Consider the following 20009-nt stretch of genomic DNA (forward strand, 5'->3'; position numbering starts at 1 on the left):
TGGTCTTTGAAACACTTATGATTGATGAATTCGAGCACTTGGCGTGATTCTGACAACGACATCGCAGAGCAGCAAATTGCTCCTCCCCTCCCAACAACCTTCCCCACGCTCTGAGAATTCCGCTGTCGCCATGGCCCTCCTCACTCACCTCCTATCAGCAGCCGCAACCTTCATCTTCACAGCAATAATTTGGAATCTTCTCAAACAATTCCTGTTCAAAGACCGCCACAAGCCTCCCGTCGTCTTCCACTGGCTCCCTCTCATCGGCTCCACAGTCAGCTATGGCCAAGATCCCTATGGCTTCTTCTTCTCCTGCCGCGAGAAATACGGCGACATCTTCACCTTTGTCCTTCTGGGAATGAAAGTTACAGTGTACCTCGGTCCTCAAGGCAACAACTTCATACTCAATGGCAAACACAAAGACCTCAACGCTGAAGAGGTTTATGGTCCTTTGACAGTGCCAGTATTCGGGAAGGGCGTCGTGTATGATGTCGATAATGCCAAGTTCATGGATCAGAAGCGGGTGGTGAAGGAAGGTTTCACAACTGCGAATTTGAAGGCTTATGTGCCGCAGTTTGTGAATGAGGTGGAGAAGTACGTTGGAGGTAACGCCGCTTTCCAAACGGAGTCGGGAATCTGTGATGTCTCAACTGTGATCGCAGAGATCGCATTGTATTGTGCTGCGGGCTCGTTGCAAGGCAAGGAAGTCAGGGAGTCTTTTGATGGCACCTTTGCGACGCTATTTCGACATCTAGATGACGGCTTCGCACCAATCAACTTCATGCTTCCGGGGTTGCCATTGCCAGTCAATCGCAGGAGAGATCATGCGCAACTGGAAATGCAGAAGCTGTATATGGGAATAATCAGTGATCGGAGGAAGAGAAAGCGTGCTGAAGATGAGCATGACTTGCTCTGGTCTTTAATGGATGCAACCTACAAAGATGGCTCACCAATCGGCGACGACATCCTCGCAAACCTCCTAATCTCCCTCCTGATGGGCGGCCAACACAACACAGCAGCAACCGGGACTTGGATAATGCTCCATCTCGCCCACAAACCACATCTCATCCAAGAACTCTACCAAGAACTCCAATCCCACAACCTCGTCGGCCAAAATTCCACAAACATAACCTACGAACACATCTCCAATCTCCCTCTCCACAACGCCATAATCAAAGAAACCCTCCGACTCCACGCCCCAATCCACTCCGTTATGCGAAAAGTAAAATCTCCCATGCCAGTCCCTAACACCGAGATCATTGTTCCCGCAGGCCACATCCTCCTCGCAGCGCCCTGCTTTCCCTCTCGTCTCGAAGAGAACTTCCCGAATGCAAACGACTGGAACCCGCGTCGCTGGCTAACACCTCAAGCCATCAAGCCAGAGACGAGCGAGAGCGACACAAGTGACGCTGTAGATTACGGTTTCGGCGCGGTGTCTAGTAAAGCTGCTCTGTCACCATATTTACCTTTTGGAGCAGGACGACATAGATGTACAGGCGAACAGTACGCTTATGTGCAGTTGACGACGATTCTTGCTACAATGGTGAGATTGTTGGACTGGGAACAGGTAGATCCGAAAGCAGATGTGCCAAAGACGGATTATAGCAGTATGTTCTCAAGGCCGATGCATCCTGCTACGATTCGTTGGCGGAAGCGGTAGCTTCAGGAATGGCTGCACCAAAATACTATGCTGGTACGACAATTTGGCACAGTGCAAGAAGCTGTTAGAGATGGAAAGATTACAAGGTTCATTCCAAAAGATGCTTGAACGCTCATCGACTAGCTCTATTGAAATCTTCGTACCGGCGAGCATGTCTCTCGATCTGCGCCACCTCATTCTCCACTCGCGCCCACTCCTCATCTGTAGCATCGTACCACCGACTCGCAATACCCTCCCATACTTGGATCATGCGCATGTGTCCGGCGCATTGATAGAAAGCTCGCACAGCCTCCAAGAAAATCTCGGAACGCAGAGAAACGGGCTTCTGGTTAGGAGGAAGGGATGGCCGTGGCCGTGCTGTATGCGCTCTGGGCGAAGCTGAGTCTTTGCTCCGACCGGAACTTGGGATGAGGTCGTGGTCATACTGTTGCAAGACGCCGGGTCCTCGACGCCAGACAGGGAACGAGTCGAAGTTGTCTGGATCGTGCACTAAATGTGAAGGGCTAGCAGGAGTGTAGCGGGAAAGGCCACTGTTCGCGCCTCCACCCGTTTGATCATGATTGCGGTCTTTATGCACCAATTTCCGGGTGCCCGTGGTATCAAGCGAGGTATTGGCCCGATTTTCGCTCACACCGAGCTTCTTCGTCCGGACGCTGTTTTCAGGCGTCAAACTGTCGAGGAAGGAAGAGGCCGCATCAGAAGGATGCGATTCATTGTCGACTGGTTTGATGCTAGTTGCGTGACCGTTATCTTCCAAAGCAGAGCCGCCTTCGGGCAGCAGCGCTGCATCGGTAAGATGTCGCAAGGAGACGCTCTCCAAGAAAGAAGTCGGATGACTGTTAGCCCGCGACGATGACTGAGCTTCTTCAGTCTGTTTTGGGGCAGTCGTGATCGGCGGGTCGTGACAACGAATGCTAGCTGCGGACTCCGCAATCATGGCGCCTAGAATGTCGATATCGTCGGTCATTGCTGGACTGCTCGATGGAGACGTAGAATGCGAAGCGTTATCACTAGAAGCGCTGTCAAGTGAGTATGGGCTAGCCTCATCGTGTCCGGCGTCACCGTACTCGGATCCGTCGTGCGCTACCCAGTCATCACTATCGCTCTCCAATGATGGCACGCCTTCTGCTACCGCCGGTGGGTCAGAAGTGGACTTGGGAGGCGCACTCTCCGGTACAGCATTCTTATTGGCTCCACCAGGTGGTGCTATTCGAGTGCCGTGCAGTTCGAGCTCCATCTGCTTGATGACAACCTTCCAGAACTCTTCAAGCCTGCGATTTTGCCATCTAGACAATGCATAGCCACCGTGAAGACGGAAGCCTTTGAGGATGTGCACGAATGAGCCCGTCTCGGGCTGCAACCCTTGCTCACCCATCTCTTCCAGCAACTCCCAGATCCGGTCGGCATCCCCAGATATGGTCGAATGGTACTTGAACAGAATTGTGTAGGTGCGAGCGTCGGGAGCGATGGGAGTAATCTTCTGTACTTGCTCACGCCGCTCGTACGACGAAGATGATGCGCCAAAGAAGGAGGATCCGTGGACTTCGCTTTCAGCCCGCAGCCGCTGAGCAGCTACATTCAGCTCGGACCTTAGCTCTTTTCGCTCTTGCCACTCTCCCGAGCTTGGGGTGCCGAATTTCTCCTCAGTCAAGCGTTTCATCTTGTTGAAGACTTGCTCAGCCGCAGGGGCTTCTCCAGATCGTAGCAGAGATAAGATGACCGAGTTCATGATGGTTGTGTCCACAATCTCACCAGCTTCAACGAACTCGCGGAAAGCGCGCCTGACTTCATCCCCATCTCTCTTCATGCCTCCGTAGTAGATCAGGCTTCCTCGGAAGTAGCGATCAAGTGGCAGATCTCGGGCCTTAATTTCCTTGTAGATAGTGTCTGCGAGCGTGAAACGACCTGCCTTGACAGCCACGTCAAACAAGACATTCAACGTAACATGATCGGCGGCGTGGCCTTGCTCTTCCATGCGCATCCAGGTTTCAATCGCTGCTTTGACTTCGCTGGATGTCGTACGCTGCACCCAGCGGCCTGCAAAGGAGATAGCAGTAGTCCAATTGTTCTTGTTGAGCGGCACGCCTTCCTCAACACAGTCGTCCAGAACCTGGAAGTAGCGTTGCATAGCATCCTTGTCGTGCCATTGCTGAACGAAGCCTAGGTGCTGCAAGAAGCGATGGAGTACCCAATCCTTCAGGAATCGCGGTCGTGGCGAGTGGACCTGCTGATATAAATTCCATAGCACATCCAACGATATGTGACCAAGCCGAGACAACATGATCTTGTTGTCGAGTCTCTCGACGATATTCTTTTGCTCGTGACCCTCTGGTGGTGCGACATGGCGTTTCCCTGGAGTCGTCTGACGCTGCGCTGCTGCTAGCTCTTGTTCCGGCGTCAATATCAGACGAGATGCGAGCGGAGATCGATTGTCCTCTGATTCTGCCGTGTCGGGGCCCCACTGGCGGTAGAAGTCCACCAGATTGCGATACTCTTCCTTCGAGATCTGAGCATCTCCACTTGCTGCTAATCGTTTTTGCTCAGGTTCGTCTCTGGCGGTAGAGTAGTGGCGGATAGGCCGATGAGCAGAAGCCCGCGATGCTACTCTGTGTTTTCTGCATGTTCCTGCCGCCACGAGACTACTAATGAAGATATCTTCCCATTCCTTGACGGGTGGTCGTGCTGGCGCCACCCGCACACGCGTGTCATCGCCGTTGCATTGCTTCTGTGTAGTTACTCGTCTGTGCCGATACCGTCGACGCGGGGTGTCTCGTTCGGTGCATCTGGCGGAAGATGCTATCGTCGTCGGTGCAAGAGCTGCTGCTGCGGTGGTGACTGCGGGCGGGTGTCGCAGAAGAGGGAGCAATCGGGACATGAAGAGGGCCACATGATGCCAGCGACTCCATCAGCTCCGCATTGGCATCGCAAGTCGGTCGTGGGCGCGAGGAGAGTGTCGTGGTGGAGAGTCGCGTGCAGAGAAGCTCGTCTCTCCTCCTGCACGTCGGGACACTCCCGCTTCGCCGCATCGTCCATCACCACCAGATTCCCCCATCCATTGAGAACAGCATCATGACACGATAACACAACTTGCACCATGGGCCGCTACTCCTTCGCCACACAGAACGTGCAAAAGACCGCCTCACAACTCCTCCACGTCAATCGCATTCCCGCTCCACCGCCGTGGTACCAAGCCATCGCCAACACACCACCCTCCACACGCCTCACGCGCCCACCTCTGCAGCGATCCAATGCGCCCAACAAAAAGTCCAATCGGAAATCATCACGCCTTTTCAAACCTTTGAGCATCAAATATACTGAAGACCAATTGCGATGGGAGTACTTCAATGACCACCCATGGGAGTTGGCGAGGCCGAGAGTGGTTCTGGAAGACAATGGGCGAGACCGAGAAGTGTATGACTGGAGCATACCCCTAGACTACAGCCTGCGAAGACCTCGAGTGGGAGCCCGTGATGAGTTCGGGAGGGGCACAGCGGAATGGGAAGAAGTGATGAAAGTGCAAGGGAGTAGACCGATTAATGGTGAAGCGTGAGCAGATGTAGGAATATACACCCTCACGATCAAGATTGCTGACTACTCAACAGCGTCGTCCAACGTTGGCAATATCTCTTAACACACACCGAAATGACCCAAGCAGCAGCATACGACCAAGCGAGAAAAGAGCTATACCGGTATCGACATCACCGAGAGGTGGAAGCACGAGTAGCAAGAGAAGAAGCACAAGCAACAGGCGCATACTTCGGTCTTGGACCATTAGAAGTAGGCGATCTATTAGAAGACAAAGCATTCGAGGACTGGAAGCAATGGGCCATCAAGCAGACACAAGAGCTGAAGGCAATGCAAAGTAGCGCCTATACCGGAGCTGAAGACGGCGCAGAACTACAGCTAGAAGAGCCAGAAGCTGATGCAGCGTTGCAAGAAGTGTCAAGTAGTGTACCTGCCAGCAGAGCCGGGCAGACAGCAAGAGGTGGAGCACCTGTAAGACCGTAGAGGGGAGACGAATCAAAATAGTGTATGATACCCAGATCCCTTCGAGTTCAGACGTCGTATTCGCCTGGCCCTGCTCCTCCTGAAGCGCCTTGGACAGGCCTTCGGCGGACTAAGTGGGGAGTGTTGTAACACTGTTGGCCGCGCTGCCCGACCGTGTACCATTTCTAGCTCACAAAGGTACAGCTTCATATATTTCTCATTCTGCACCTCGCAGCGTGCTCAGAATAATCGTCACGGAATCTCCAGTACTATCCTGCCTTGGACTGGCTTTGGCTTCATCCGGAACTACGAATCGCGATTCCAGGCAGGCGAATTACTCGAAGGCTAATTGACAAGGCAGTGGCTACAAGAACAAACATAAAACATGGTCCCCAAAATATGATTTGAGTAACATCGCTGACGGCAATGATTTGCGCATACTCATGTAAGTCTACACATCTCATCCATTTTGCCATTGACCCATTGCTCAGGACACCATCGACCGCCTGACATAAGAAATAACGACATCAACCGAAGAACGAACACCCGAAGAAGAGCATCGGTCGCAGCATAGCGTCGTAAGAACCATCACCATTGAAGCCCATCTCCCTCAATCATACAACCAGAGCCACAACACCACTTCATCAAATCTCCTCGCTTTACACCTTCCCCTCCCCATCCCGTCCCGCAACACTGATATCCTCGTCAAAACCTCAACAATCATCACAAACCAAAACCCCGCCACACCTACTCAATCTCCTCCTGAACGAACAGCAGCAGCAGCATCAAAACCCTTCCAACCCGCCATCCACGAACCCCACTCAACAGCCTCCCAAAACCATCAAGAAAGTGCCTTGGCAACTCTGGGGTTTCGCCGCATTAAAGCTGGTTGCTGGGGTTGACACATCACCAGGTACAAGTCCAGGAATAGGAACGAGGCTCGAAAAGAAGTCGCGTGAGAAAATACTGTGGAAGCCAGCCTTCTCTGCAACTTCAGCAGTGGACTGCTCGGCGGTGGTCGAGATGAGAGGCAAAGCGAGAGCTTGAGTGAAGAGGACTGTAGTGGCGAGGTGGAGGAACTTCATTTTCGTTATTTTACGTATGTGATTCCGTTTGCGGGATTCGATTGGGTTGAGTTTCCGTAGGTTGATTCGGCCGGGCTCTTGGGATGGAAAGTTCCAGGATGTCGGATCGACCTGTAGCGACGAAGTCAGTGCTAAGTCACTCTTTCCATCATCAATGGCTGCAACCACACTCACAAATCGTTGATTGTTGGAACAGGGTAATGAGCGAGGAATACGACAGTGAGGAATACGACAACGAGTGACAGCGCGAGAGTAAGCGTCTGGGAAGGGAGTTGCGAGGATGGCAGGCGCGTCTACCGGTTATATCATCCCCTCTCGATTACTGATTTCCATCTTCCTTTTACCCTTTCCGGAAGAGGTTGGTGGGCAGAGAGTTTGATTGCCACAGCTACATCGAGCATGTTGCTGCTAGGATGGCCTGCCAAGCTTCCCGACCTCACGTCGTCCAGAGTGGCTCGAACAACAGTCACGCGGGGTAAAGTTCAGTCAAGATTGCTCAGACAAGGCTTGCGTGGAGCAGTCACAACCGGTTCGTGGTCTTCTGTGGCATGTCTGCCGCCAAGTTGCCAGGGTGAGTTGGGTCTCATTCACAGCAGCACAATTTGTGCTGCCGCAATTCAATAGCTCGATCCGACTCGTTCATACGGCAGGCAATCGTCTTGCATTTGTCGTTTCGCGGAACTGCGGCTGGAATAAGGGATTACTTGTGGCTTGACATTGCCGTCGTGCCATCTCGGACAGCGCTCCGGAGTCCTGGGTCTTCTCGAGAGGATAGGTCTTAGTGGACAGCTTCTAATGATTCGTTCTTGGTCTTGGTGCTTGAGCGCTGATTCGTTGTGCTCCAAACAAAAAGCTCAGACAATCGCCGGAATGGCCAGACGTTGAAGATCGAACAGTGGGGCCGATCCTGAAATGAGGCAACAGCTTGGAGGCCCTTGGTACTGATGATGCGACTTCCGCGATGAGCGGTTTCTCAGCTCTGTCAAGAGCAAGCTGGTCTGTCACCACATAGAGTCATGCCGCACGTCCTTCTTCTATGCGGGTACCAGAGACACACCGACGGAGCAAGTCATAATGACAGCCGACTTCCAAGAAGCACTGGATCTGGAGATCGAGCTCCGGCTCGTGTGTAAATGGGGCGATAGTTGCCGCGATGAACGTGGGCTGTTTCGAGGTGAGCCTTCGGGTCTTCTTTCACATGCTGGCATGATCGGCACGCCACCTGATCGAAGTCGCTGGGTAAATGATTGATGATGTACAGCTGCCGGCAAAGGATCAGTCGGCGCTTCCAAGTCTGCTCTGGCATACTGTGATGCACTTGTAGCCTTCCTTGACACGTTGCCCGTGGAACAGTGGAAAGTGCGATCGAAGCGATATACAAGTCCCGACTCGCATCGACGAAGCTACGGCGCCGTGTGGTGGCACGACGAGCAACTCCAACGAGACGGGACCGAGACGCTCGGTGCAGCCAGCTAGCCATGTTGTTTCGTGAGCTGGACGCCGTTGATTTTCCAAGTTGCGAGAGTCGGCGCTTCCAGTGCTGCTGACATCGACGGACTTGCTCGCAAGCACGACTTGCTGCTCAGCCGTGACGGACTGCACCAAGGCAAGCGCATCCGCGATAGACAGCAGCCTAACAAAGTCGGTGTCGTCTACTCGGACTATTCGACTTGAACAGCAGCCGTGTTACTGCAAATGCAAATGCAGAGCTATTGTTGACCAAGTCTGAAACGTGCCATTCAAAGCGGTCAACAGGTCCGAATCAGGCAGGGTATTTAGTCACCAGGACTCTGGGCGTGAAGGAGAGGTCAAGGCTGAGGACGAAAGCTTGGAGCCGACATGGAAAGTATAGCTGGCTGGGAAGAACAGGCTGGAAACAGCAGCTACTGAGGCACGTATGCCAATAAAGCTGCTCAATGTTGCACATCGTGTCCGGTACTGCAATGCACATTAATTCGGAATCTCGTCAATGCTCCGGACCCAAATCTCCTTCCTGCCGTTCAATTTTCTTCTCAAAGCCGAGCTCGCAGGATACACCACTCGTCGCAACCGGTTCGCGCTGCCAAGCGGTTGGTAGCTCCTCAGTCCATGCCATGGATCCAATCGCATATGGTCTTCCCAGAAAGCCTTTCTCTCCAAATCGAAAGCTTCCTGTTTGGGAATCTTCAATGTAGCCACCGTCTGCCAAGGGTACTTCTCGCTGTCCCATTCGGTCCCCGAATATTCCACCGACTGCTCTTCGAGATTCTCAAGCAGTTGGACTTGGAACAGATACTCCGCGTCGTAATTTGCGTGGAAGTTCTGCAGCCACCTGTGGTGTTGATCGCTTTCGTGGGCTTCAGGCTTGATCATTTGATCTGCGAGCTTTGTCTGCGTTTCCGTGTTGGGTACTAGGCAATACTTGAAGACATAGTCACCAAAGCGATATGCCGTCTGCGAGTATTGACGAAGTGAAGCCAGATGAGGATTGGGAACCTGGAAGCGCGCTTTCTGTAACTCTGTGTCGCTCCGCTTTTCCAATTCCTGGATCATCTCTTTGGTCTCCAGGAGTGTTCCGAGTCCCATCCTGATGTCGAAAATCTCACGCGTCGTCTTAGCATCTGCGAGCTCGATCGCTGGAGTGCTGTTGAATTCGATGTCCTGTGTCTGAGGATGCTGCACATCTGATCCAGTTGCGAAGAAATCTCCTTGCACATTGAACAGCTTGATACTGAAACCTCGAGGAGCCGGAATAGTGTCTGAGAACCCCGGATCACCTGGCTCAGTAGAGTATCGGCACGCAGCCGGGTAGCTGCCAGCCTGCGCGAACAGCTCTCCTTGGCGAAGATGGGGCGGCAGTCCGTCGTGTACTATGAAGGTGCCCTTCACGATCCCATGCGTCCGACAATGGGTCCCAGTATACACATGTCTGTGATGATCAAATTGCTGCCGCTGTTGCTTGTTGATCTGCTCTGCAACGGCTTCGATATCCGCCTGTTCGCCTGGGGGAGGGTCTTCTACGCCTGGTGCATCCCATCGGAGATAGCTCCTGCCTGACATTTCGCTGTGATCGCTGCTCGAGTCGATGGAGGATTCACTGTTCAATGTCCTTCCTCTCTGCACAGCACTACCTGAGCTGGGCGTCCTTTGGGGAGGCAACTGATGAGGAGCGGTGAAAATGCTTTTTAAGGTCTTGTTGACCATGACGAAATTTTGATTAGGGTGAACGGCTACGTGGTGTAGGAATGTGCAGGAAGGGTATGATCTGGATCGAAGCTGTCCAGACTGTGAGAGGACTTGCAGGACGGGATGGAAAACGGGGGAATATACGTCAGTTAGCGTGCACTACTGGACTTGCCTGTGTAGGTAGGTCATTGGACCCTGATTAGTATACAACAATAGTCGACATGCCATCATCCAAAGCGGTCATCAGGTCTCCGCAAGGAGTGCGGAGGCGGTCCAATCGAACGGAGGTTGGGGTGGTGCGATTGCGAGACGGGTTCGCAGCCGCTCTGATCGACAGCGGAAATGCGTGGGAATGCGGCGGTGATGCAAGAGATGGTGCGGGCCAAGCAGCGGCAGTAGTCATGTTTTCGCGTAAACCCATTTGGGATGCGGCGCAAGGCTGAGACACGAGTGCCGGGCGGTGCCACGGCGACGCTGGTGGCAGCGGCAGTCCGTCCCTGGGCGTAGTGCATGTGAAAGAGGTGGGTGAGTGAAGTTCGGAGTTCAGAAGACGTTGTCGGCGGGCAAGGGTTTGGCGCGGCGTCTCCGCCTTAGCGCGCTCGTGGATGCCAGGTGGTGGGAAAGTCGACGTCCAGACTGCCAGCCAACGAATCTTGCAGCTGTACGACTGCCGGACTGCTCGTCGATAACAATGTCCGCCGCCAACACGCCCGTCGATGCAACAAAATCAGGTACGCCCACCATCTGCACCGCCTACCAACACCGAGAGCGCGAAGACCTTCGCTTGGCACGGTGGGGGGGCCGAGGCCAGACGCAGATACCATTTCTGCGCAACGTGCAGCAGTGATTGCTGACCTTAGCCCACTGCAGCGAGCAAGAGCAAGAAGAAGAAGAACAGCAAGAAGAAGGCCAACGGCCAGGCAAACGCGGTCAATGGCGCGGCACAGACCAATGGCGCCGGCGTCGATCATGTAGCCGACGACGATGCTGACGACGAGCCATCACGACCCCAATCCCCGAGCGTGAGTATTCGGTCCTCGCTGCCACATCGTCTGATGCCAGCACTCAGGCTGAACCCAAGCATAGGCAGGAATAAAATCCGACACGACAGACGCGCAGCAACCCTCCGATATGCCTCCCGCGTCGTCGAAAGCTCAAACCAAGTCTGAGCAGACGCCCATACAGAATGGTACACATAAAACCGCAGACGACCCCGTCGATGACGACGAAGATGAGGACGATGATGGCAAAGATGGGGAGGAGCCGGAGCAGTCGACATCAGGATCGCCGACTGATACCTCCGCGCGACTCGACGCCATGCAACAGGAACGTGACAGCTTAAGAGCAGAAGTGACACAGTTGCGGAAGTCGCTCGAGAGCTTACGAGAGAAGCACAATGAAGAGTTGACTGGCGTGAAGGAGGAGCTCGAGCAGACACAAGAGGGAAAAGAGCAGGCCGAAACGCAGTATCGCAATCTTCTGGGCAAAGTGAACACTATTCGCTCCCAGCTAGGAGAGAGGTTGAAGGCCGATGCCGCTGAGTTGGAGACGGCCCGGGAAAAGATTGACGAGCTGGAGAAGTCCAACGGCACAGCACAGGCCGAGAACGAGCGCCTCCAGCAACAGATCACCGACCTCAACAGCAAGCTAGAATCGCAAGCGGCCGAGGTGGACACGTTGCGCAGTCGCACAAATCTCTCGACTAGTAATTGGGCGAAAGAGCGCGATGAAATGGTGCAACGTGAAGCGGCTCTGCGGGAGGAGTACGAGGTCGCGAGGCAGGCAATGCAGGACTGGGAAATTCTGGCAACAGAAGAACGTTCGAGGCGAGAAGCTCTAGATGAGAAGACGCAGGAGCTCGAGGATCAGCTGCATGCACAACGAGAGGCATACGAGCGTGCTCAATCCGAAGCCAACACGCAATCGAATACAGTGGACGGTCTCCAACGCGCCCTGCGTGACCTGCAAGAAGAGCGGAAACGGGAGTTACGAGAGATGGTGGAGCAGTCACAATCGCAGCTTGATGCGCTGCGCACCCAGGCAAAAGAAGCCGAAGAGACAGCGGCATCGCTCAAGACTGAGCTGGAAACGACACAGGCTGAACTTGCAAGAGCTGCGCCGTTCGAGAAAGAGGTCAAAGAGAAAAACCTGCTGATTGGCAAGCTCCGGCACGAGGCTGTCATCCTTAACGACCATCTCACCAAAGCGCTTCGCTTCCTGAAGCGTGGCAAGCCAGAGGACAATGTCGATCGCCAGCTGGTGACCAACCACTTTCTGCATTTCCTGGCTTTGGATCGAAGCGACCCGAAAAAGTTCCAAGTGCTGCAGCTGATCGCGGCTCTCTTGGGCTGGGACGAATCACAACGGGAGCAAGCAGGTCTAGTCCGGACCGGCAGTAACGTCAGCTCAACAAGTGGTAGCTTGCGAGTACCATTATCACCCTTCCGGCGGACACCATCGACGCCGACTCTAGGTGAATTCATCCCAGACAGCCCAGGTGGCGCGAGTCGAGAAAGTCTGGCGGAGCTCTGGAGTGACTTCTTAGAGCGAGAGGCTGAGCAGGGCACTTCTGGTAGCTCTCGCAGACCCAGCATTGCCAGCTCTCGAGGTGGCATGAGGAGTCCGAGCATTGGAGGCGTGATGAGTCCTACGAGTGAAAGCGGAAAAGCAGGACCATTCAACGGGGGCAGCTTGCGCGGCGTGCCAGACGCCCAGCACCAGAGGAAAGCGAGTCAGAGCTCTATAGCTGTCTTGGGAGGCAAGCCAGAGGGTGCTGGACCGGCGAAGTAGTATTCGTCGGTGACCCTGCGCCGCTCGGCTTCTGCTTGGCTGGGTGCTGTTAGCGGTTAGGGATTGATGAGAAACGCAAGCGCAATCGCACAGCAGCCGGAGTGCCATCTCACACGCTTCTTCGAATCACGTGCGATCCTGTGTGTTCACGCAACGCCACAATTCCAGACAAAGCATAGAATTCGCCACGCGACACCACCACATATTGGCCGCTCATTGAACAGACGCAAGTACAGATGTAATCGCGATACCGGCAATCTGCAGCGCGCGGAACACACACGGGACGGACTGGCGTGGCGTCTTGAACCGTAGTGCTTGGGTCGACACCCTCATTCTTCCCATCCACGAGGTGGTGCAACGCTTAGTCGTTCGTGACGTCCCTGGCTCGGGATAACAATTTCTCACCGAATCTCACAGTTGACTTTGAGGTTCTCTGAGGTCGCACCTGCATCCTAGGTGTAACAAGTGATTAGCATCCAACGGCCGCCGAACGAATCTTCGTACTGGATCCTATTGCTTCACCTCGTTCAACGCTGCGCTGTCCACGGGCGAACTTGGCACGCTGAAAGGCCCGTCAATCGAACTGATGCGGGTACCTGACTTGCAGGCCTGCTGGCCTGGTCTCTGGATAGGAGGTACGAAATACTTCAACTTGGCGCACTACCAAAGCTATGCCGCCAGTGACGACCATAGAACGCTACTGCTATATTTCCGCGCCGGACCTCGGAACAATCTCGCTGATTGGTCTTCATAGCCGGTCCGATGCATGGAGACACAGATGGAGGAAGACGATCGGTGATCTGTTGATGGACCCAGAATTCCATGCAAACAGAGTAATATAAAGAAGGACACAGAACACGGGAATGCCATCCACTGCCGATACATTACCAATAAACAGGCTCGTCACGTACATTCTTCTCAGAAACTAACGTGCAGCGCTCTCTCTCAAACGGCACTATTTCACCAGAGGCCCAGATGTCGCCCACCGAGAACGAACCGCCAAGAAAACCGATCAGATCACCACCACTACCACTTCCACCACCATGCCTCAGATCAGCCAATCTATCATTCTCTTCGCAACGCTCGCCCTTCTCCCCGCGACCATCTCCGCCGACTGCGCTTCGTTCAAAGGCCTCGGACAAAAAGTCACATGGCACGCCAACAACGAACGGCTTAGGCTACACGGGAAGCAAAGACATTGATCTTTGCGGCTGTCTGGACGGGCTTGTCAATATTGGACAATGTATTATCGAATACGCTTCTCCTGATGGGCAGTCTGTCTGGGGTTATATGACATATTGCAACCAGGGAAAGACTCAGTTGGAGTCGGGCACTTCGATTTGTCTGGGTGGTGCTGCTGGGGAGGGGTGGGTTTTGTCTGCGTGAGGCGGGAGGAGGGGTGTTGGGAGGGAGGGAAGGAACGACAGGACATAGGCTTCGCCCTAAGCAGACTTGACGCCTTGGCTTGAATCTATGTCGCTTCATGCCTCCTTCCCTTCGTGCAAGCTCTGGGTGCGGACATAGTCTGTGCGAATGTTATGGAAATTCCCGGCAAGTCGCCGGTCCTTGGCATGTGAAGCGATGCGGTTGATCATCTCCCTAGGACTTCACTGCGGATATCAATGCAAGACTCATGGACGCAACGTATGACATCTGTACCGTGCGGTACGCGGACTCATCGTTGTTGGCCACCTCGCAGATTTGTCGCGAACTTTGGAAATGGACACTATCCGCGGATCAGCTGCCTCTTGATTCCCTTTTCTCAAGCCTCTGGACAGATTTCCTTGCCCATATCACGAGGACCGTATTGTCAAAGGTCACACCACTTGTAAACTCACTGGCATGTGCTGGCCGCCCGTCTCAAACAGGGCCTTTGTAACACATCGCATCAGTGGGCTGACGTGCATGAGCTTGCCAAGTGGCTGCGCCACGACCTCAGCGCCTCAGCCTCCACACAACGAGGACACACAACCAGCGCAGGAAGATGACAGAGGCCTCCCATATAAATGCGCTCGACTTGCCGATGACCTGGCGTGATTAACGGTGGCCATGACTGCCAGATGGGCGGACTGGGACAGCGCCGAGCGCGAAGCCTGGGACGTCTGGGAGCGAAAAGACTGGAACACAGCGATATTCGAAGGAGTCGACTCTGGAAACGATGTTGACAACCTCTTCGGCGATGCGGCATATGCACACGACACATCTGAATTTTTCGACGATTATTCGTTCCACGGCAGCTCCATTCTGACTGAGCACGTTGGCGCAGAAGGCCCTTACTTCCGCTTGCTAAGGATCAGGCCTGGACAATTCGAGGCCGATATCCATTGTGATTTGATAAAGCGTCCCATCTATGAGGCGGGTTTGGAATACTCCGCGCTCTCTTACTCCTGGGGTCGAGACCCAAAGGCGGCCGCTATAACCATTGGGCCTCTCTCGCAGAGTTTCCGAATCACATGGCATCTACTTGAAGCCTTGCGCCGACTGCGCAACGTAACCAGACTGGTGTACATATGGGTTGACGCCATCTGCATCAATCAGATGGATCTGGAAGAAAAGGCGGCGCAATCTTCAACCAAGCCGAAGAAGTCGTTGTGTGGCTTGGTAAAGACGTCAAGCCAAGACTCGAGTCCCTTCTAAGCCTGTGCACGCGACCTGATGTCTCGTGGACAAGGCTTTGGATCCTGCAAGAGACTTTGTATGCGACATCGGAGCCTGTGGTCTTGCTTGGGTCGCTCAAAATGCCCATGTCTGATTTTCTTGAGAGCTGGCGGCGAGCTTTTGACACTGATACCTTGTACTATTTCCCAGCATTCTCCAAACAAGCTGATGCTAGGAAGAAGACCGACACTGTCGTCTTGCGTCAAGGCCTGGAACAGATGCGTCAGCTACATGACGCCTGGGTTGTGCAGTCTAAGGCCGGGATACTTCGAAAGCCACTTATTGAGTGGATCCGCTTGACAGCAAGGCGAAGATGCACCGAACCTGCGGACAAGGTGTATGCTCTGCTGAACATCATACCCGAGACAGAAGCACGCTACTTCCAGCCAGACTATCGCAAATCTCCCCAAGCTGTCTTCGACGAAGTTATACACTACCATCTGTGCCATACAAGCTGGAACTTGTCAACACTTCAACAGCTTGTCGACGACCTATACGATAATAAGAACAGGATCATCGAGTCGTGCATCGAGCGACCAGTGACAGCGATACCATACGAATTACTGGTATCTCCAGAAGAGCCCAAGCGAGTTTCGAATCACATCGCATGGCGGTTCACCCCTTTCGCGTTGCGTCCAACGTTGGTACTGTCTCCAGTCAACTCCGCCACAATATGTCACATACTGCATCCTGGAACGCCTGCCCACCTCAAACAAGACGTTAGCAACCACAACCTCACACGTATCGAGCGATCCATCAAGCAAGCTCTCGCCGTGTATTTCAAGCACGCGTCGCGTATGGTGACCACACTGCAAAACGTTGTTCCCTTGCAACTCTTTGGATCCTCTGCCCATCTGTTCACCTCTTTACCCACAGCACAGTCACTTCAATCAACGGCCAGTGCTAGCTGGCAGTCTTATGTGGAGAGCGATGTTCAGCCTTTTGAGTTCAACGCGATAATTGTGGCGACGTCCGGCATCGTTGGTATCCAACTACCACATCACACGCATCAAGCTGCAATAGGAGAACGATTGTACGTCACTGATTCTGGTGGCCTGAGCCATGTCGTGCGCGGTCGGTACCTAAAGACCATGTGCTTCGTTCCAGAAACCGATAGCCTTAGAGCATTCTTTGCAACTCACGGAACGGGCGAATTTCCTGTTGCGATCAGTCTCCCAAAGCAATCAAAGTCGCACGACTGAGTGCCCATCAATCAATTCTGATCTCAGGTCAACATATCGTGACTGATAACTGCCGCATGGGCAGCATGAGGATGTTGGGGTCCCAGCAATACTTTGGAGAGTCTGCCGATTGATCCAGAAAGAATCGCCGTATCATCCACGCTGCAAAGTTTATGGCTGCCCCTGGAAGAGATGACGGTCGACATTGGACATCGATACTTTTCGCAGCGCTGACCACCATCGACACTCAAGGTCTTCCCGAACAACGCACAGATCTATCTCTGTCCGCAATCTGCTTGAACGATCTTCGGCGGCGTCCATGCGCCAGTGCATTGAAATGCCACCCGCCCTCAATTTGCAAACGCTCGACCACAAAATCAATGCACAGTCCTCAATCCCTGACAAAACTATATCGACTTGTCGCTATCTTGGCAGGCAACAAGCTTCCATCAGCCCCAGCTTTATCGCCCAGAACAGGTGCCTTCCCAGTCACCTCATTTCACGCTAATCCCAGGATAGCCCAATCCCAATGCGCTAAATCTTGTGCAGAGTGGGGATGAAACGCCAACTCGTGGACAAAGTTGCGATCGCAACAAGACTGATGCTTGCACTTCAGCTCAACAAGACTTCCGTTCCTGGCTTTGCGGACGCGGCGGAGAGCGCGGACTCCTGAAAACAGTCTTTGCCAGGTTTGCGTGATGCTGGGTATGCGTTGCGATGGAATACGAAGGGGAGAAGGGTATGTAAAGGAGAGGCTTTCCGACTCTTTTACTTGGCCTCTCTACTTCCAAGCAGACCATCAACGTTGCTACCACTCCGACCCACAGTCACTCTCTACCACAACGACAACCACGCTCATTATCGACGACAGAGCAAGCACAAGAATCCTCTTCTCGACGCACTCAACCCAACAGTCAGCAACTGTGTGAGTCCTCACACCCGTTCAAAAAAGACAACGACCACTTACACGTTCCCCGCTAACACGCGTCGTCTCCCAGCCGATCACAACCCCACCAACAAGCCAAAATGCAGTTCACCATCTTAGCAACAACATTCCTCGCCACTCTGGCGGCAGCAGCGCCCGTCGCCGTCCCCAAGACGACCGTCGTCGAGCGTGAAGCCGGTGGAGCCCTTCCCTTCGACTCTCTCTTGAAAGGCCTGCCCTTGAACAGCCTTCTGGGCGGCGGTGCGGCAAAAGACAGCAATCCCGCGACAGCACAACTCAGTCAACTCAATCAAGTGGGAGCTCAACCTGCGACTGCGCCGCAGGGTAAGACAGGCAGTGGCCTGCCTGGAGTGGGCTCAATTGTCTAGATGATCTGGCGCACGATCGTTTGGGCCAGTGTCGCGTGGGGTGCCATTCCTGGCTTTGCCACGAGGAACTTCGGGAAGAACTGGGAGGCCAGTTGTCTGGTTTCGCTTGGATCAGGTCTCGAGAGATGAAGTGTAGTGGTCTGATCTAGCTGACTGGGAGCTTGCGATGTAAACTACGATCTCGTACTTGGCTTATTGCGTCTGACTGTTTTGATCAATGGGTACGATTTTCAATGTAATACAGAGCTTCTGCCGTCGTCGATCTTGATCAAGATTCCTTTCCAATTCCTATCTCTACATATCATTATCTGGTAGACGTCACGACAGCTGGCCCGTCAAGTAACATCCTACGAAACAGCCACATACCCCCATCATTTACAAGAGAACGGAGCATAGTTATCCGTACTCAACGTCACCATCGTCTGAATACTTCCATAACCTCCGAACGCGACCATCACTATCCCCAAAATGAAGAGCAGAATCGAACCACCCCAAGCACATTGCACTTTTCGCGAAGCGTCTGAAGGGAACGTGAACAGCTGCCACCATCGCCAGGTCTGTCGTTCCCTCGTCATCAATTCAACACTCCTCGCACCGGTCTCGTCCTCTCCGGTCGCAACATTCAATTCCACTTCCGTAGACGCGAAACCATGATGGCACATGTACATGCACGTCATACTCGGAATGCCCAAGGTGATCCAGGTCCCCGAAATCGCTCCGATCAGAGCCAGAAGTGGTGAGAAGTAAGGCAAAACGTTCGCGAGAATGAATGCGAGAGCCCAGAGGATAATAACAATGCTGGCCCAAGATGTCCAGGATCGCAGAGAAATCTCATCAGCGGCTTTTGGTTCATTCCGGACACTTTCCCAGAACCAAGCTTGGATGCGTTTACACGCTAGAAGACCTGCGATGACACCGGCGACGACGATGGTCGGTGTGGCGATACCGTAAGACAGTTTGGCGAAGAGCGGTGCGGCGGAGCTGAGGGCCGGAGAACCAACGTCGGCACCGGCATAGTAGTAGATGACGACCGCGACAACGAGATAGAGGGAACTCATGCTGATGTTGGTGGCGATGAGAGACTTGCGGAAATCCTGAGGGCGGTCCATTTCGGCCATGACCTGGAAGTAAGCCAAGTGGCCAGTGAAGGAGACGAGGACATTGCTCAGTGCCATCATCCAGTCGGCTGGGACGACATTTGAAGGCGGTGCGATCTTCGCGGTACCTTCGCCTTCACCGATAATGGCAATGTCGACGAGGGCGATCAGGGTTGCAGCCAGGATGGAGAGGCAAGCTGGAGCAGGCATTCCGTCAGTACATTATCGCAGTAATCCGAAAAGTTGATCGAGGAACCTACAAACTGCAGAAAGATATGAGTTGGACTTGAAAGTCCGTGGTAGTGTGCAAGCCAGGCAGACGAAGAAGCCAATGAGTTTGAAGACCACAGTGCATTTCCAGCTGTTTCCAGCGACAGTGTTGGCCATCGTCCCGAAGGTCAAGATATGTGCTGCCATGACGAACACCAAAAGGAGCTGGAATAGTGTCTCGGCAATGTACTGCCCTGGCTTGCCTGCGAGTACATATCCTGCCTGGCCAAAGTTTTGCACGTGAGGGTATCGCATACGAAAGTAGTAGAGCATAAATCCTGTAGCCAGCGTGCAGATTCCGAAGATGGCGATGATGAAGGCGCCAACCACAAGTCCCATTGACGCGACTGAAGCTGGAAGAGATAAGATGCCCAGAGATACGGTCTCAGCGATCAAGACTGCTGTGTGTCAGTAAAGTAGGCTGTACTCGGACAATTTAGACACATACTCAAAGTAGCTTGGATCCAGTTCACCTTCTTGTGCGTTATCGAAGCGGGCACAACCTCTCCATTCCCTAACCCACTCTCCACCTTTTGCATCCCAGAGCCGGATTCATCAGATCGTGCGACGTTGCTGTCGACAGGGGCGAGCTTCTTCCCGCCGATGCGATCCCGCCATGATTTGTTTTCGGGTACTGAGGCTTCCATGATGGAATTCAATCCCACAAGCGGCCTGACCAAGGCGGTTCTGTTGTCTAGTCACGAGATGTGATCGCCCGTAGCGACCTCCTGGTTGGAACCGGATTCTGATGCGCGAAGAAGCGAATTCCAGTGACGATGGAAGGCGATGTCCGAGGGATTGT

At 53.6% G+C, this 20009-nt stretch overlaps 9 protein-coding genes across 9 annotated transcripts; 6 read left to right on the forward strand and 3 right to left on the reverse strand.

Moving 5' to 3' along the window:
* Positions 1–130: 130 nt before the first annotated feature.
* On the forward strand, positions 131–1660 carry RHO25_007056 (uncharacterized protein; the record flags this gene model as incomplete). The annotated part of the gene is made up of 1 exon (XM_023597835.2): positions 131–1660. The coding sequence occupies one exon, from the start codon at positions 131–133 to the stop codon at positions 1658–1660; it is 1530 nt and encodes a 509-aa protein (XP_023452197.1).
* A 112-nt stretch (positions 1661–1772) lies between these two features.
* On the reverse strand, positions 1773–4535 carry RHO25_007057 (uncharacterized protein; the record flags this gene model as incomplete). The annotated part of the gene is made up of 1 exon (XM_023597836.1): positions 1773–4535. The coding sequence occupies one exon, from the start codon at positions 4533–4535 to the stop codon at positions 1773–1775; it is 2763 nt and encodes a 920-aa protein (XP_023452200.1).
* A 219-nt stretch (positions 4536–4754) lies between these two features.
* On the forward strand, positions 4755–5668 carry RHO25_007058 (mitochondrial 37S ribosomal protein mS23; the record flags this gene model as incomplete). The annotated part of the gene is made up of 2 exons (XM_023597837.2): positions 4755–5206; positions 5263–5668. 2 exons carry the CDS (start codon positions 4755–4757, stop codon positions 5666–5668), a joined length of 858 nt encoding a protein of 285 aa, XP_023452193.1.
* Positions 5669–8682: 3014 nt separating this feature from the next.
* On the reverse strand, positions 8683–9915 carry RHO25_007059 (uncharacterized protein; the record flags this gene model as incomplete). The annotated part of the gene is made up of 1 exon (XM_023597838.2): positions 8683–9915. One exon carries the CDS (start codon positions 9913–9915, stop codon positions 8683–8685), a length of 1233 nt encoding a protein of 410 aa, XP_023451669.2.
* Positions 9916–10588: 673 nt separating this feature from the next.
* RHO25_007060 (uncharacterized protein) lies at positions 10589–12687 on the forward strand (the record flags this gene model as incomplete). Its single annotated transcript, XM_023597839.1, has 3 exons — positions 10589–10628; positions 10768–10919; positions 10984–12687. 3 exons carry the CDS (start codon positions 10589–10591, stop codon positions 12685–12687), a joined length of 1896 nt encoding a protein of 631 aa, XP_023452386.1.
* A 2049-nt stretch (positions 12688–14736) lies between these two features.
* On the forward strand, positions 14737–15324 carry RHO25_007061 (uncharacterized protein; the record flags this gene model as incomplete). The annotated part of the gene is made up of 1 exon (XM_023597841.1): positions 14737–15324. One exon carries the CDS (start codon positions 14737–14739, stop codon positions 15322–15324), a length of 588 nt encoding a protein of 195 aa, XP_023452373.1.
* A 101-nt stretch (positions 15325–15425) lies between these two features.
* On the forward strand, positions 15426–16547 carry RHO25_007062 (uncharacterized protein; the record flags this gene model as incomplete). Its single annotated transcript, XM_023597842.1, has 1 exon — positions 15426–16547. One exon carries the CDS (start codon positions 15426–15428, stop codon positions 16545–16547), a length of 1122 nt encoding a protein of 373 aa, XP_023452387.1.
* A 677-nt stretch (positions 16548–17224) lies between these two features.
* On the forward strand, positions 17225–17840 carry RHO25_007063 (uncharacterized protein; the record flags this gene model as incomplete). Its single annotated transcript, XM_023597844.1, has 2 exons — positions 17225–17451; positions 17525–17840. The coding sequence occupies 2 exons, from the start codon at positions 17225–17227 to the stop codon at positions 17838–17840; spliced, it is 543 nt and encodes a 180-aa protein (XP_023452377.1).
* A 371-nt stretch (positions 17841–18211) lies between these two features.
* Positions 18212–19854, reverse strand: RHO25_007064 (uncharacterized protein; the record flags this gene model as incomplete). Its single annotated transcript, XM_023597845.2, has 3 exons — positions 18212–19134; positions 19198–19605; positions 19656–19854. The coding sequence occupies 3 exons, from the start codon at positions 19852–19854 to the stop codon at positions 18212–18214; spliced, it is 1530 nt and encodes a 509-aa protein (XP_023452382.1).
* Between the last annotated feature and the right edge of the window lie 155 nt (positions 19855–20009).

This window comes from Cercospora beticola, chromosome 4 (genome assembly GCF_033473495.1).
Source record: "Cercospora beticola chromosome 4, complete sequence".
Classification (NCBI taxonomy): domain Eukaryota; kingdom Fungi; phylum Ascomycota; class Dothideomycetes; order Mycosphaerellales; family Mycosphaerellaceae; genus Cercospora; species Cercospora beticola.